We start from the raw sequence: 18,118 nt of genomic DNA on the forward strand, positions 1-18,118 counted from the left end.
TAAATACCTAGTATAAAGAATAAAACATGGAGTTGTTTCCACATAAAACGTGTTTTTTCAAATAAAATTTGAGTGAATTACTTATGAAAAAAAAGATGAAAGAAGGATTTCTTATGTATGCCCGGGTGTCTGTTTGAATGTGAAAATTATTAAAAGATGAAAATAGTCTTGGATAAATCTGGAGCACTGCGTTTGTTCTAAGCGGATTGCAAATGTTTTCACACATTCAGAAAAAGCATTAAAAATTTATAAAGTTAATTGAAGCTCTTCTCCAGCCTTTCATATTTCTATCAAAATACTGATCAACTTAACTTTTTTGAACTAGCGGTACAGAGAATAGATTCTGGATGTTGGAAAAGTTGATCTTACAGGAAACCCTAAAATCAACTAATCTAAGTTACGAAAGAGAATAAAAAATTTAAGCCACAAAGCACTTGTCCCAGTTTGTTCACCTTACAGATTTGAAGATAAATATAAATAATATTGAAAAAAGTAGCTAGCATATGTTAGAATGACAGTTGTAGAATATTATATGAAAGGACCACAAAAGTAGTACGAAATTATTTTACCCCATGCATTGTGTTTAAGCATCTCATCCACACTTTGACGGATTTTCTTTCAAAAAAGACTGGGAATCCAGTACTACTTTTTGTCAGAGAGGGTCATTGTAGCTATTACCAGAAATTTAGGTAATTGATACAATTATAATATCGAGCATATAATTTCACGAGCTAAAGAAGATGTTCACATTATATTATTTCCCATATAAAGGATTGAGTGGCGATATAATAAGCACTACAATAAACAAGCCCATTCACAACAGATAACTTATAACGTATTGTGCGTAGTAAGTTTAGCAATTATGATATATAGTGAACTTACAAAAAAGTTGCTGATATTTCCTAGTGACAGTCTTAGAATATACTGTGGGAACTGGGAAGATGAGAAAAGTGGTAATGCTTTACTCCATTATACTAGGTTATGCCTAATCAAGGATCCGATCCCGCACTCGAGGATTCTTTTTCCTTTCTATAAAGGCAGGGAATCCAGTAAGATGATTACGGTAATTCGGGTCGAGCAACCCGAGTTTCGAGCCGGACATAATTCCAGTCGGGCGAGCCGACTTGTTTCACTTAATCGAGCCAAAATCTTTGTCCAAACTCGACTCGTTTAATTTGACGAGTCGAGTCGAGCCAGCACGTTTAGCTAAACGAGCATGTTTTAACGAGTCGGTCGAGCTGGGATATTTAATTTCACACTTACTCGAGCATAAAACTCTACACGAACTCGGCTTGTTTAATTTTATGAATCGAGTCGGGCCAGCTCATTTAATTAAACGGGTATGAAATCTTATTCGAGCCGAGCTGGTATACGAGCTCTAGCTGCTCGCGAGCAGCTCGACTCGAATTACAGGCCTAATTTCCTCTGTTATAAAGGGCCATCAGGATATGAAGATTACAGGCACTCTCTAACTGAAACATATACACTACTCTAATATAATACAGCAAGAAGAAAATGAGTCAACAAGTTGTAGCTTTGCCAAGGTTTGTTGAGTTCCGGTCACAAAATAGCAATAAGTTATTGCGATATGTGAAGGAAGATGGGGCGGTGAAGGGGTTTGTCCAGTTCTCTGGTGATGATGTAGGGAGCGCAGACGCAAAGTTTGAAGTTCACAGGTCAACAACTGTGAATGGACTGGTACACATAAGAAGCTGTTACAACAACAAGTTCCTGCAGGTGTTGGACAACACGCACAACTGGCTTGCTGCCAAGGCTGATAAGCCTGACGAAGACCAATCGAGTCGTTCTTGTACACTGTTGAGGCCTACTTCTGTGAATGGGAATCCTAAAACAATCCGTCTTACCCATGTTAATCTTAAACTTAATCTATGCTTTTGGCGTGGTGACCCCTATTATGCATGCGTAATTGCATACTACTCAGATCCAGATGCTGGATCCTGTGATGTGTTTAATGTCATCGATTGGCAATCACTTGTGATACTTCCCAAATATGTTACGTTTAAGGGTGCTAACGATAAATTTCTTAGTACCCTCTTGTTTCATAGTAATACGTACCTTTCGTTTTCAACAACTGATCTGGACCGTGATCCACTCAGTGCCGGGAATGAGATTGTGCAGACTTCAAACGGTAACATCAGCATTCGTAACTTGAAAGATAAGTACTGGATGTCAAGCACGGAATGGATTTTTGCCGATTCAACAGATCCCACAAGTAGAAACTCAATATTTCAGCCAGTTAAATGCAGCGACGGCACAATAGCGCTTCGAAACCTAGCAAATAATTACTTCAGCACCATGATGACCAGCGGAAACATTAGAGATTGTCTAAATGTTGGTTCTACTGCAATCACTAGGTTTGCCAAATTGAAGGTGTCAGAGTTTGTCATGTCAAAGACTATCGAAAATATAAACTTCCGGCTCATGGATGCAAGGATCTACGATGAGAACGTGCTCGTGATGGTCAGTTCAACTTACGCCAACCAAGGCAATTCAACCCAGGAGCAGAACTTTAACCTCTCGTACAGAAATAGGAGGTCAAGTACTTGGAACTGTAATTTCTCGGTGAAGGAGAGTTTCCAAGCATCTTTTAGCGCAGGCATCCCAGTAATCACGGATGGTAAAATTACATTCGGGTTTGATGTTTCTGAACAATATACCTGGGGAGAAACTAAGGAAACAGAAGAAACAATATCCACTTCCTACAAGGTAAATATAGCACCAAAGACAAAAGTGACCATGCGAATTGTGGCAACCCGTGGTATTTGTGATGTCCCCTTTTATTATGATCAGCGTGACGTTCTTTATACTGGGGAAACAGTGGTCACTCAAATGGACGACGGGGTTTACACTGGCGTCAATAACTATTCTATCTACGCTGAAGAAAAAGAGGAACCACTGAGTCAGAGTACTAGGATAGCAGCTGCTGCAGGTTTCAAGAGGGTTGCTAAGGTGTCGCCAACAGGTGTGATAACCCGTCTTAAACATCCCATAATCAGCTACGGGCAAGGCTATTAGTCGATCAGTACTCTAAGCTATTAATGCTTTTTATAACTACATAAATAAGGACTAATAAGTCTATGAAGAAACCTATCCTGAATATTTTCTATGTTGAAGCTGTGATTTTCAAGTTGTGTTGTTGGGGCCAGGACCGTCTAATAACTTTTAGATGGTATATGTTCAAAAATAAAACAGAGTCCTGAGATTATTAATTGGTGTTCTCTTTATGCATGTCTTAATATGCTTTTAACTCTCATGATTGGGGGTGTGTAGCGATTAAATAAAAGGCATCGGTTAGCTACTTATTCATTAATACAATGATCACAAGATATGCTTATCATACATATGAAAGTTGTTTACACATCACAAGTTTTTCCAGTGTAATACAAATTTGAAAATAAATCCTTGCATAAAAGAGAGAGACCGAAACTTCTTTAAGCAAATACACAGAATTCATGAATCATCGTCGAAAACAAGTTCTAATATTAAAGAGGAGAATGCAGCGGAGAAGTTTCTAATTCCATGAAGTCAACTTCTCACCGTTCGGATATGGTATACAAGAACATGCTACACAGGGATGCAAAACATAGTACATTAACTTAAGCGGAAAACAGTCCATTCGAAAGTTTTGGTGTCACAATCAAAACGACGTTGCACATCTACAAATCCACAATTCTTTAAAACCTAAAACAAGCAAATCTACACAATCCAAATATGGCATAACTATTTTGAAAGTAAAGCAAAATCAAGATATATTTATTTTTGAAATTAGAAAAGAAATACTTGAAACTTATTAATTTCCACATGCTAGATACCAATTATTCAACGGAGCAATTTAAGAAAAGTAGAAAAACTTACAAGTGTCTTAAACAAGTCCTCAACACCTAGTTTGCCCTTTGAAGACGCGAATCCCTGGTGTAACAGCAGAGTCTTCGAGGTCAAGTGTGTCGTCGCAGCTTGTTGGCTCCACCAGATCCCACAATGAGCTGGGTGAAGGTTTGAACTGGGTGGGAGAATATGGAACCCTATTTGGGGAACGAAGGTGTTCAACGGAAACATGTTACACAGGGATGGCAACGGTCGGGACGGTTTGTATCCGGACTGGATTATTATTTTTGGGGTCGGTTCGGGTCTTGGTTCGGATATCTAAAATAAAATCTAAATATGATTTTCTGGGTTTCGCTTCGGGTTCGGGTTTGATTCGAATAAAATTTAATATAATAAAATTAAATAAAAATTTAAAATTATATACTTATAAAAAATATGATGATTTTTTTTTAAATTTAGGAATATAAAAAAGGGGCATCACATGTTTCATTTAGTACAATAAACACGTGAAACATGTTAATTTAATTGTTTACAATCATTCAACTAATCGTTTATATTTTTATTATATTTTGATTATGTAATATGTAATGCACAATAATGAAGAAAAATGTAATGTTGGTGAAATGAATATAAATTCAGTATCGCGCATATAAAATTAAGTAAAATGTTATATACATAACTAATAATTCATAATATTTCAATATATATATTATATATTTAACACACTCACACGTATATATAATATTTTGTATGGGGTTTTTATCGGGTTTCAGGTTTGGATTGGGTTCAAATCGGTTTATGGATTTCGGGTTGGGTCTGGATTCAGAATATTTAAGATCCAGATCCTAACTTTTTTGTGTCTAAAAATAAAATGCATATTCAGGTCCAGATCCAAAAAAATCATGTTAGGATAAATCCAATCAGTTCAGAACGGGTCTGATAGCCATGGAGTTGGGTAAAACTGTCATCCCTGTACACAAGATGGAGGACATGCTACATGCACTTAAATGGAAAATAGTTCATTTGAAAGTTTTGACGTCACCGTATGGATCTTCTTGTTGCACTTCTACAAATCGGCAGTTCTTTAAAACCTGAAACAAGCAAATTTACACAATCCAAATATGATATAACAATTTTAAAAGTAAAGCAAAATCAAGATACATTTGTTTTGAAATTAAAAGAAGAAGAAACAGTTGAAACTTATAATTCCACTTGAGAGTTACCAATTATTCGGTGGAAAAGTATAAGAAAGTACAAAACCTTGCAAGTGTCAAAGACCAATGGAGCATAGACTTTTCTTCTTTTTCCTTCTAAGATTGTCTCCGGGCTAACATTTACAGATTGCTAGTCTCTTTCAATGACTGGAGTGAATGATGATCTGTCTTTAAGGAATCGAGCCACAGCTCTGCACTCATTATGCATAAAATATGAGATCAGTTGCAGGAAAGGAAAGTTTATCTTAAAAACTAAAAACAAAATATTATAAATGACGAAGAAGTTTACCTCATCCTTGCAGATAATGGTTCACCTTCTGATTTCCGCGAGAAGGAGCAACCATGAGAGGTATCATGTGGCCCTGTTTAAATATATATGCATGATATTTATAATTGTGCACACATTAACAAATTTACTGAACACCCAAATAAGAGCTCAACAACCAAAAGTTTAATCAGTCTACCTGGTGAATGCAAAAAATATAGTTCCTGCAAAAAAATATAATTAGTTCAAATATGTGTTAAAAACTTAAAATGTTTTAGCATGTGGATCACCCATCTAGATATTGAAAGTGGTTTACATAAATTCATCTTTATATATATTAATAAACATACGTCATCACAAGAAATCCTGATTTCTGGATTATATGGACCTTCATCATGTGTGCCCTTCGAAGACACCATTACTTCGTCAGACCCTGGTGTAACAATAGACTCATCTTTATAAATATTAATAAATTTAAATGTTGCACGACTGAGAATCATCCGATTGTTGAAACAAAAGCTTTTCTTATCTCTAAGAGAAGAATATTACAAATTATTTACAAGCACTGCATAAATGATATTAAATACAAAAACTTTACCTGCATAGCATGCATTATTAGTCCATCTTTTTTGGAGCATTTTCTTCATTATTTGCTGCAACAAATGTCATATATATGTAAAGATGATATGTCTATAATAACTCCTGAATATAAAATTTGAAATGTAGATTGTGGGATAATACATTTGATGATATCGAAACACACAAATTTGAATATCTTGTGACATTTTATATTTGTTAGCTCATCTCTATTAAATTATATATAAACTTAAAATTAAATATCACTTTCAAACACATACACAAATATGAATGTAAATTTCAATTTACCTGTACACAAATTTGATTTGATAAAAATAAAAAGTAGAACTATGTTTTTTATGATCAAATGAATTGAATTACAATAAATATAATTGTAGTAAGATTTTATGTGTTTCGAAAATTGTGTTTATGATATTGAGTAATAAAACAATAAATATTTTATCAAAATTTGGGTTAATGTCGGGTCTGAGTTAAAAGACCAAGAACGAAATAGGGAGTGGGAAAATAAAAGCAATTCAAACTCCAAAGAGACAAGGGTTTTGGGTAGAGGTGGCAATATTGGACCCACCACAAATTCAGGTTGGAGTTTTTCGGGTTCGGGTCGAAGTCGGGTTGGCCCAAAATCAACAAAAAAAAAAGTCATTTTCGGGTTGAATTCGGGTTACCCGAAAATTAATATATAATATAAATATCATATATATTTATTTAAAAAATACATATACTATATTATTTTTGTAATATTATTACTTAAATTTAATAAAAATTTATTTAATTTATTTGAATTGAAATGATATTTATTTATTATTTTAAAAAAATATTTATTAATAAATTTTATCTTTCGGTTCGGGTTACCTGCAGGTAGTGCGCGTCGGGTTCGGGTTAGGTATTCTAACCCATTAAAATTTCGGGTCGGGTAAAATTTTTGACCCGCGACTGTCAACCTGACCCGAAACCTGAAATTGCGATCTCTAGTTTTGGGTTGCAAGATCAATAATTTGGGCTCGAATAGGGTTAAAAATGGGGCGGGTTCGGGGCGGGGACTTCATTTCCCAACCCCGCCCCATATAATTTTTTCCTGCCCCATCCCCGCCCCATTCCCCGTGGGGATTTATTTTTAATCCCCATCCCCAACCCACCGGGGACTTAATATAATTTCGCCCCGCCCCGCCCCGCTTCTATAATATTACACTTTAAATAATTATTTTAAAATTAAGTAATTTTTTCTTCAGAATTTAATAATAATATACAAAACATGTATATTCAAAGCAAAAAACTAATTATAATAGAATTCAAAGAGACATGTTATACATTGTAAAATTATAGTTTTGTGTATTAAAAATAATAATATTAAATATAACAAATATATTATATTAAATCTAATAAATATATTATATTGAATATAATTATTTATTTATATTAAATATATGCGGGGCGGGGCGGGGAATCCCCACAGGGATTCAACAAATACCATACTTGCCCCATATTTTGGCGGGGCAGAAAATCATTCCCCGTCACTGCCCCATTCCCCATATTAACGGGGCGGATCTGCCCCATTCGAGGCGGGTTCCCCGTTTTCCCCACCCCATTTTTAACCCTAGGCTCAAAGTCAAGGCCAAGTAAAGTAGATTGATACCAAAAAGAAGAGCTATTAAATCTATTATATTCGAACTCATTGGAATATTGGGGAAGTCCTAAATACAACAAATTGGGAAATGTTTCCCCAAATAAATATAATAAATTGCAAATGGAACAAACATTATCGTAAATATTTTTTTTTTGATTCTATTACCTCGTTTAGCGCGATTCGAATAAGTTTGCGAGACTTGCAACTGACTGGATGATCCAGATCTGCAAATTTCTCCAAAAATCCAGAAAACTCAAATAAAAACTTGAAGAAGAAGTCACAAAGCATAGATCGAGAATATCAAGATTAATTCTCAGATTTTTAAGAATGAGATGGTTTAACCAAAAAAACATAAGTGTTGTTGCATACCAGAAATTTTTGAAGGGCGGAACCTTAAAAAGAGCTTTTGAAAAGAATAGACTATAAAGAATACACAAAATAACTTTGTTATGTGTGAGATGTGACAAATGAGCTTACATCGCACATATAATATAATGAAATATTCTGGTTGAAAAAGCGGTCAAAAAAATGCCACTTATAGACTGTAAAAAGGCCGAAGCCCATATGCTTACAAGTCTTTAGACCTAATTTAAATGAGAAGCCCATTATAATCAAATTATAAACGAGTTTCGAGAGAATTCTAAAGAATTCGAGAGAATTCTTAATAAATAACAAAAAATACATGACAGATCAAATGGCCCAATTATAAAGAGAATTTTGATTAATGATGGATAATCCTGTTGTATTAGACGTCAGACATTAACTATAAAGTTCATAGTCGTAAGATATGCACTTAATCATGTCAATCATCTTATTTAATATCGAGCAAAATACAGTCCAAGAATTTCAATCAAAAATATTGTATATGAAGCCTCCAAAGTATTGAAATAAATTCATTTTGAAGAGGGATCGCGTCGAACATTAACTATAAAGTCTATAGTTGTAAGATATGCTCTTAACCATGTCAATCATCTTATTTAACATTAAGCAAAATATTGAATATTAAGCCTCCAAAATATTGAAATAGATACATGTTGATATGTATAGAAAGTTTGTGTATCATTTTACGTAAATTGATGTCTGTTTGTTTCGGGAAAATAACTTGTAAAATATCTCCATAAGTGTACGAGAAATTCTCTGCGACCTTTGTGAAGAACTTTTTCTGAAAAAAAGGTTTCTAAGACAAAATTTTATCACAAAACCAATTTAGTGAAAATCTTCTCAGGGAAAAGAATCTCTTTTTCGAAATAAATTTATCAAAAAAATTTCTCGAAAAATATTTCCATTATACTTTCTTTCAAGAAAAAAAATTATAAACAGTTGATTTTCAAAAATATTTTCCCTTCAAGAGGAGAAGTCATTTTCTTGAAATTCATCACTTTTCAAAACAAATTTTGCACTCTTCGAAAATATTTTTATTTTCAAAAACCCAAGCAAACACACATGTTAATGCGGAAAGTATCAAAAAAATACAGTGAAATCCGGAAAGTACTTTTCCAGAAAGTCACAGACACATCTTCATTTGGCTACAAGTTAGATTGTTGATTTAAGTAATGTTTAATATTTAATTAAAAGTTCAGTTTTTAACAGTCTTTTTACAAGAGTTCTAATTTAACCAGACCTTATACACACATAGCCTCTTCAAGTTTGACCAAAATAAGCCAGTCCCCCATACTAAAACATATAGTTTCAACATTTTAGTATCAGAGGAAATAAAACTGCAAATTTGTAACTTTATTTGCTTAAAAATGTTACAAGAAAATACAACATAAGCATTCAACACCGAGAAGCACTCAAAACTCCTGTAATTTCAATTTATCGAAATGGCATGGCAGATGATCACTATAAATTTCCCTGCGATAGTTCACATTAGATGTCTAGTGCATGCCATAGTTGGACAAAGCGGATTGAAACAATGTGGAGAAGGCTTGGGATGAGCTCTCATCATCCGCTTTTATTTTCAAATGCGCTTTAGATGTAGATGAGTTGATTATACATTCTACCAAGAATATTGTTGAATCCTCTGATTTTTGAGCGAAGAAAAAGAATTTGAAGCTTGGAGATTGACCACCTGAAGCTATGCACTGAATGAAATGGCCCTGCATGTGACGCAGAAGTGATTGTGGATTTGTCAATGCCGCCACTCCTTGGGGACTTATGGAGGCATCCTGGAAAAAAACAAGTCTTGTTTAGGTTTTATGAATGATGTGACAAAGAGAATTTCTTATTTGTTTGAACCTACCCCCCACAACTCCCTCCCCTAAGCAAAACGGGTGGGAAGGAGAAGGGGAGACGAAGGTCAAAACACTAAAAAAATAATGTTTTACTACAAATATGGAATCAAAACAACACAGGTGTGGAGAACATAATGTCGTGTTTGAAATATAAGACAAAATAACTAGAGAAAAGAAAAGGGACAATGAAATTCTCCGGACTTTTGGTCCACTTACAGAAATACCAGAAGCTTGTCTATACTTTGTTTAGGATGCAGCCGTTAAGTCATTAGATTAACTGGAACTTAGGCACTACAATTATATCAGATTGACACGAGGAAAAAAAAGTGAGTTGGCTTCCGACCTTGTTTTCATAATCTAAGCTTTTGCAGGGTTGTCTATCTTAATCTCAGTTTGGAGGACTGGGATAGACTACTTTCACTATTGTATTGTGGGGTTGTGTTTTAGGTTTGATTGTTTTTCTTTACTTTGTTAGAATGATGACTTGGCAACTTGATAAGAAAAACTACAATCCTCATAACTTCTCAATAGTAACCTACGAAATTACAGTGTATTCTTTTCCCAAAATTAAAGGAAAAGGAAATTTTAGTGATTCACAAGACTGCAAGAAGCTAGAAGAGAAACAATAGAAGGGAATCTTGGGATGCCCATAGGGATAGGGAAGTTTGGCATGGTACGTAATAATCGCAAACACACTATTGAAAATATAGAAGTAGTTTGACAAGAAACCTGTGATACAGATACCGGAAGTTGGCGCCATTTCTGCTGAAAAGTGTTCGGATCAAGCACGGCTTTAGCATTGAGCTTCAACACAGGGGGAGGAGGAGTTGGTGGAGTAGATGCAACTGACATTCCTAGACCAAGAAGATCATCAATGGCCAAGCTACTGTGTGGAGGATGTGATGGCAGCGGGGCATCCAAGGACAGAAGATCTGACTGAACCTGTGGAGCAGTCAAGGATAGGGAACCATCATAAGCAGGAGCATTGTATGCAGAACCGTTGTTACTGAGACCCTTGTTGTCTTCCTTTTCTGAAGTACTTAAGAGCAGATCCTTATCATTGGCGTCAACAATCTGTGATGAAACTATAGTTTCTGGAGCTTCAACTCCAATAGACAAATTCCCAAGTTCTTCTGAAAATGCAAATGGTCCTCGGTATTCCTTATCAGTAAACATGTAGGTCGGCTGAAAAATATAGAGTGTCAGCAAAGTTACAATACAAATGAAAGAAGATATACAGATGAAAGAATCTACATACCTTCTGGTATACAACTGATAGACTATTGAATTCATCAAATATGCGGTCCTTTATCTCACTACTATGAATGTCAGCAAAGACTGAAACGGCTTGCTTTTGAGGATTGACAACTCCTTCGGCTACAGATACATCATATTGCAGAAGACGATAATAGAATAGTGCTCTATCATGAACATCCTGCAACCAAATGTGATCAGCTCATTGACTAGTCTCAAACACCTCATAGAATGCATGAAGCTATTTAAGCTTACAGAAAAATTCATACCTGATGGAAGTCCGCAATACCAGCTGCCAATGCAGCTCCAAGGGCCTGCTGAGTTTCTGGAGGTCTTCTGAAGAAACATTTCATTACTGATGTAAGCAGATGCAAACGCACCTGTGTTGCAATAATCCAAATTAGTACACCAGTATTGATGAACCAAATGGACAACAATTTATATCTATTAAATAAGTCCAATGTTCATGGTATCAGGAAAGTAAACTTGTAGACTTGTTTATTTCATTGTTTTGGAGTATAAAAGATGTATTTGTGAACAAACAATTATTATTACAGAAAATTTAAAGTCGCAGTTCCTTCACCATTTAGATACTGATAATAATAATAATGATATAATTTAAGAATGACCTAAGATAAAGATAAAAACTATTGGCCACCATCTACTTGAGCAACAAAATAAAGGATGCATGTGCAACAAATAAAGGTACAGACTAATTTAGAGGCAAGACAATTACACGTTAAAGGTAAACTGCATCAACAGAATGGCAATTAGAACAAATTCATAACTTATAAGATGAAAGCAAAGACCTTAACTGTTCTTCTTCTCTAGATTTGGTTGTGTGTGTGTGTCACAGGAGATGCACTTGCAACTCTTAAAAGGTATAAATCATAATTTTAAGATGAGAAACATGAATTGCATGGTTACCTCTGCAGAGTACTCATCCTCCCAGTTTTCAATTAGACTTTCCAAAACATATGGAGCATCTTGCATGTCCTGAGCATACTCCCCCAACATCCATATAAGAGCTGCCTTGGCTTTTGGTTCCTGAATATTTTTACTGCTAATGTTTCCAACCACTGCAATGCAATCATGACTCCATTGTGGATATTTTCTTAGAAGATCTTTTACAAGAACCTGTTAGAAGAGATTTAAGATCAATTAGATTCATTCATAGCAATGCTTAAGTAGATAGGATGAGTTTTAAGATCCAAAGAACTAATTGAAGTTACCAGAGTTTCAGCAGTCACATGGTCCTTTTCCATCTCTAGAAACTGAAGTAGCCGGTCAACAATTGCATTAACATCATACTGTTGGAGGGCTATTTTCCCAACTGCCCGAATTGACTCCCTAGCCATAGGAATATCAACATTTGCAGCATATTCGCATAGTTCGGTCACTGAAATGAATTCAGCAATAACCTAAATCAGTTGTGTTTAAGCCAGAGACATAGAATTTTCAAACCAGAAGTTGGAGCTATCTTGATTCACAAAAGTGACAGGAAAAGCTTTGACAGCCATTATTACCTATTTCATAAGTATTGCTCTCATTCGCCACGGCAGTCAACATCTCAAGCTTCAATTTCTTTACATAAAATGGTTCATTATACTGGCAATAGAAGTGTTTGTAATCTGTAGAAAATAGCATAGGTGCACGCATGACCAGTAGATGCAAGTGGCTTAACACTGCAAAGGACTGCTCCGGACTTCCTGAGCTGACCTGAGTGAGCAAGGGAGCTTTGATACGCTCGTAGACCTGGTATAAGTAACTTCCATATCAGTTGTTCAAGAAGAGAGAATTAACAACACTGCACATAGTAATAGGACTGGAGTTGTGAGAGGAGCTAAATCATATTTTACCATCTGCAGACCAAATCTACGCCAACATGTGACCACTCAGATCTCAATTGTTGTATACCTTCAAATTATTCATTTTTATCTGATTTCAAGTCTTCTATAAAGGAATTTGTATTATGTTTGCACTATTAAAATGTACAATTTACTGCTGCTTCTTGCTCCTACATTACCAAATTCGTCTTAAGTAGATAACAAGAAAACCACCAACATCATAACAACAATAACGAAACAAATTCTTATGCTGCAGGTATCTTTAATGTTATAGGGTAGTAGATTGATCATGTCAAGTAAATGTTTTTTGCGTAGCTACTGCCTCTGTTTGAATGTCATTTCAACTGTTAGAGAGTCCTCTGCGCACAGAAGCATGAGTGCGGGTGTGGGAGTGCGATGTACAGGATACGGGAATCTGGCAAATCTAAAAATACAGGGATTCGGATTGGGGTGGGGGGGGGGGGGGGGGGGATTCAGCTAATATTAATATTAATACATTAAAAATATATATTATGCATGTATTTAAGTCACATTTATATTTAAACCAAACAATCAAATAAATAAGTTCATTATCCTTAACAATTTTAATTATAGTTATTTGATAACACAATTATTGCATTATAAAGTAGTTAAGTGATGAAGTATTCAATTAATTACACAATTAATTATTAAGAAGAATTCCCGATCAGTCAAGAATCCCCACGAATCAAGAGCGTGGCGCAGCGGATTAGTGAAGAATCCATGGGCGTTTTAATTTCCTTATTAATAAATTTATATACCTAAATATCTTAAAAAGACTGTCTAAACAAGTGAGAAAAATTGCTGGTGATTCCATGGCTCCATCATATAATAAGACCCCATCACGACTCTTCTACATGAGACTCTTACAGGAAGTTCAAGAGAAATTACAAGAATATACTTATAAGAAATTCCTTTGCTATTGTCATGCTTTCTTAATTTCCAAACCTTCAATTTTGTCAAACAAGAAGTTTTTTCACATCTACAAAAACAACTAAGCCAGAAAGATAATAATATGTACCTGCTGATGTACATCAGTCATAGACAAAGTCAACTGTAGAAATAACTTAATAGTTGCTAACACAACAGCTCCATTTGCATGTTGAAGTCTATCTTCAAGTAGATTCATGATGTCAAAAATTTCACTGCTATCTGGAGGTACATACTTAGACACCAATTCAAGAACAATACATTGTGACCATTCACTAAACTCTTTGATCCTGCATATTATCATAAAATACATCGATATTAGAGACAGATGTTAAAATAAAGCTCCTTTTGAATGATTACAACATAAGATGTTTTCAATTGTATTCTTTCATATTGTTATGTGCGTTGAGAGTCGACACTTGAGAAAGAGAGAGTAAAAAGGTTGCATCATTTAAATCTGACATTTAAATTAAAGAAGATGAGCATGGAAACCAGAATAAAAAAATCACATTTTAATGCTCTCTGAGAGTCAACACTCGAGAAAGAGAGTACAGAGGTGTGCAAAAGCAGATGAGCATGGTAGCCAGAATTAAAATATTAAAGTACTCAAAATGTAATGATAACATAGAGGAAAGCTTACTTATTTAAAAGGTAATATATAATTGGCTTGCTAAGCAATGCTTCTCTTTCCCGTGATGCTTCTTCAGAAGTATTTGCCTCCAAGCTCCAAATCTCTTGTAGTGATGATAAACAGTTGGCAACTACCTAAAACATATTGACAAGCATCATCATTAGACATTGTCCCAAAAATATATCGACAATATGACAATTTGAAATAGTAAACCAGTATAGCAAGTCAGCAAAAGTATGTCAACAAATGAAATTAAAGAAATATAATTTACATTGGATGTTCACAGAAAATAAAACATTTTAGGCAGTTCACGTAGTTCCTTAGTTGATGCAAGTAATTGACTTGATTAAGATTTGATAGACTCAACTTTGTGGTGTTTTAACATTAGTATGATACTTACACACAGAAGAGTATATAGTATAAGCATGAGCCCTTCCACCCAAGTTGAGACAATTTTAAAGTGCATTGTTTTATTGCTATTAAAACAAGACTGGTTTGCACTTTGAATCTTTCTGGTTTAACGTTATTGCACTTCTCGCAATTTACAGTTTGAATTACATACAGAGTTTAAAAACTCAAACAGAATTTTAGTAATATATTATATTTAAACCCAGCATCATATTATACATACAGAGTTTTTCTCCGCTTCTTGCACAATTCAAGCACACACCATTATCACAACTTCACAACCTCATCCTACCCTGATTTTCACCATTAATAATCTCTTGTCTAATCTACATCAACCCCATTACTAATTAATTAATGCCCCGGCCAATCTAATCTCCCTATATATTAATGGTTTGTATATTCATCAAATAGTTTACAATTCTTGCAAGTTTATCAGGTTATATTTCACTCTCTGTGTATGTTAAAAGACTCATCGGTTGACTCACCGAGTTCAGTTCGCTGAATTGGAATCAAATTGCATAGTTTGAGCCTTAATTGGAGACACATTTATATACTTTAAACTCCAACACGTTACTTAAAAAAGAGATGTAAAAGTATAGGAATGCCCTGGTCAAAAAACATGATGAGTTGAAGAGCAAATAAGAGCTTTAAAATATAAAAATGGGAAGATTAAAGCTAGAATGAGAGGCAATTGAGAACTTCAATTTCACGTTAACCATTTTAATGTACATATTAATTTAGCCATTTATATATTTCAAATCATTTATTAGCCAACGACTGAAATAACCCTGCTTGAGCTTGACTTAGAATAACAGTCAAAATAGAAAGAAATCCGTTGATGGGGTGGAAAAAGTAGTGACATTGAAAGTAATGGGATAAAAAGTATATATACTCAAACTGAAAGTAATGGGATAAAAAGTTTATATACTCAAACAATAAAGTGCACAGTGTATACCATCAAACCAAGGAATGCAAAGTGAAATTTGGTTTAAAACAAAAATAAGCTTCAAAACCAAAGATTGGTAGGAAAATCATCTTTATGTCTTCTCTATCCGGGCATGTAAAATCATTTCACCTCAAAGAAAATAAAATTTTGGGCTTCTACAACAAAGATTACCAAGGTAGAGCTGCCATGGTGAGGCAATTTTAGGTATGAGAGTTCAAAGATGGGCAAAGATGGGCAACATAAGGTAAAAATGGGCAATAGAACCTCAACCATGGCACATGCTTATTTAAATCAGCTATGAAATTTATGAGTGTTTAGAAAAATAATGAAAAAAATAATTAGATATATAAAACATAAAGTCTAACCTGAGCATCTGGGTCATTAAGCATTAAATGTTTAAGCAATGCAGGAAAATCGGCATCCACACACGTTGAAGCAGATATATGATACAACTTCAAAACACCTATAGATGCAACCATCCTCACATAACTACTCCCATCTTTTAATCCAGATCCTAGCGGCCCCACCAAATACTCTACTAAATTTGGGACACGAAGTGTACACAAACTCCTTAACGCCAGTCCACGAATCATTGGATCTTCATCCTTACAATCCCTTTGAAGAAAATTAATTGTCAAAAGCGCAAGATCCGGATTGTACTTTGCATAATTCCCAACATACAAATAACACATTTTCTTTAAAACGATATCTGATGTTGCTGAGCACATCACCATTTCACTAAATACCGAAGAGACATCAATCCCGACTGTCATGTAAGATATCACCTTCTTGAAGAGATCCCTCTTCGAGTCATCAGTCCCCGGCGCTCTGCTCCCAGCCAACTGCCTTAGCTGCGCCTTCAAGTCTGAAACTTCCCCTTTCCTATAAAGAGAAAAAACAAACATCATCAGCTTACAATCATGAACCTAGAATAACTAATTTCTGTGTGCTGTTGTGATAACATTCTTAAAAATAACAACAAAAGAGGTTTCTTATGCAATCTTAAAGTTTATCACTTTTACCAATGCTGGCGCCTGGGTTGTAGGCACAGACTAAACTCTCCAAATTGCGAAAAATCGTTTAATGTAAGTGTTATAAGAATGAAACGAGAACAGGGTAATACTGACAGTTCGCAGTTGAAAAAAAATTACACAACTGAATTAAACTTTAATCGAACATGTACATGTTTATGCTATAAACTTATGTTTGATCATTGACTTATCACTTGCTTCTAAGAAATTAATTTCTACATAATTATATATATAAACTTAAATTACATCAGAGTCCCGATCATCCAAATTCCAATAATCCAATCAATTGCCAAAAACTAAACGAACAACCTAGACCAGCCTATCAATTGTCAGAACCTAGCTTTATACCACCTACACCATCTACATTATACTCAATTTTACTTACTTTTACAGTTTCAAAGTGTAATCAAATGCAATTCACTATAACTTACAAAACCCATCAAACAAAACACTCAAATCTGCACTTAATCGTCATATACTTTGTAACTTTATGCAACTAAACAACTAAATCACAAGCTAGAAATACATATAAAGCAATAAATACAGAAAAATATACAAATTATACATAAAAACTTATAATTCACAAAACCCATCAAAGAAAAACTCAAATCTCCGCTAAATTGTAATAAAGTTTGAAACTCTATGCAACTAAACAACTAAAACTCAAGCTAGAACTACATATAAAGCAATAAGTAAAGAGAGAATGAGATACAAATTATATGTGTGTGTGTAAGTATATACCCAGAAGGCTGAGAAGGGGAGGCAGATCTCTGAGCTGCAGGTTGAGGAGGCATGATCTTGGGCTTCACAAACTCATAAACTTGAAGAATTTATGAGGGGTTTGGGTTGATTTTAGTGGGGAGTGAACAAAATTGAACGGAGATCTTGATCTTGATTGTATTGAATAATGGGTAAAGAAAATAAATAACAACATCTACCTCGTTTTTATCAGAAGTGCAGGTCTTTACTCCGAAATAATTTAAATACGTTGCTAATAATTAATACTCTTTTCTTTTTAAAATAATGATTTTAACTTTGTATGTATTTTAAAATTTAAATTTTTTGCCTAAATAAATATATTATTGTTTAGAAAAAATATTAAATTTTTTTTTAAAATTAAAGAGCAGAAGTAATAATAATAATAATAACAATAATAATATAATAACAATGTTATTAATTTTTATATTTTTATGTTTCTGTGATTAAATTGTAAGATTTGCAAATCTAATACACTGTTAACATATAATCATCTAAATAAATAATATGTTTATAA

At 34.3% G+C, this 18,118-nt stretch overlaps 2 protein-coding genes across 2 annotated transcripts; one reads left to right on the forward strand and one right to left on the reverse strand.

Annotated features, from left to right (window-relative positions):
• Window positions 1–1,515: 1,515 nt before the first annotated feature.
• Window positions 1,516–3,036, forward strand: LOC135150623 (uncharacterized). The gene has a single exon (XM_064087231.1). The coding sequence runs from the start codon at window positions 1,516–1,518 to the stop codon at window positions 3,034–3,036; it is 1,521 nt and encodes a 506-aa protein (XP_063943301.1).
• A 6,223-nt stretch (window positions 3,037–9,259) lies between these two features.
• On the reverse strand, window positions 9,260–17,815 carry LOC108204566 (beta-adaptin-like protein A). The gene is made up of 11 exons (XM_017374069.2): window positions 17,587–17,815; window positions 16,180–16,696; window positions 14,470–14,594; window positions 13,921–14,119; window positions 12,561–12,789; window positions 12,267–12,433; window positions 11,962–12,171; window positions 11,304–11,414; window positions 11,039–11,215; window positions 10,510–10,965; window positions 9,260–9,714 (listed from the first exon to the last, which is right to left on the reverse strand). The coding sequence occupies exons 1-11, from the start codon at window positions 17,637–17,639 to the stop codon at window positions 9,424–9,426; spliced, it is 2,535 nt and encodes an 844-aa protein (XP_017229558.1). The 5' UTR covers window positions 17,640–17,815; the 3' UTR covers window positions 9,260–9,423.
• Between the last annotated feature and the right edge of the window lie 303 nt (window positions 17,816–18,118).

This window comes from Daucus carota, chromosome 1, assembly GCF_001625215.2.
Source record: "Daucus carota subsp. sativus chromosome 1, DH1 v3.0, whole genome shotgun sequence".
NCBI lineage: Eukaryota > Viridiplantae > Streptophyta > Magnoliopsida > Apiales > Apiaceae > Daucus > Daucus carota.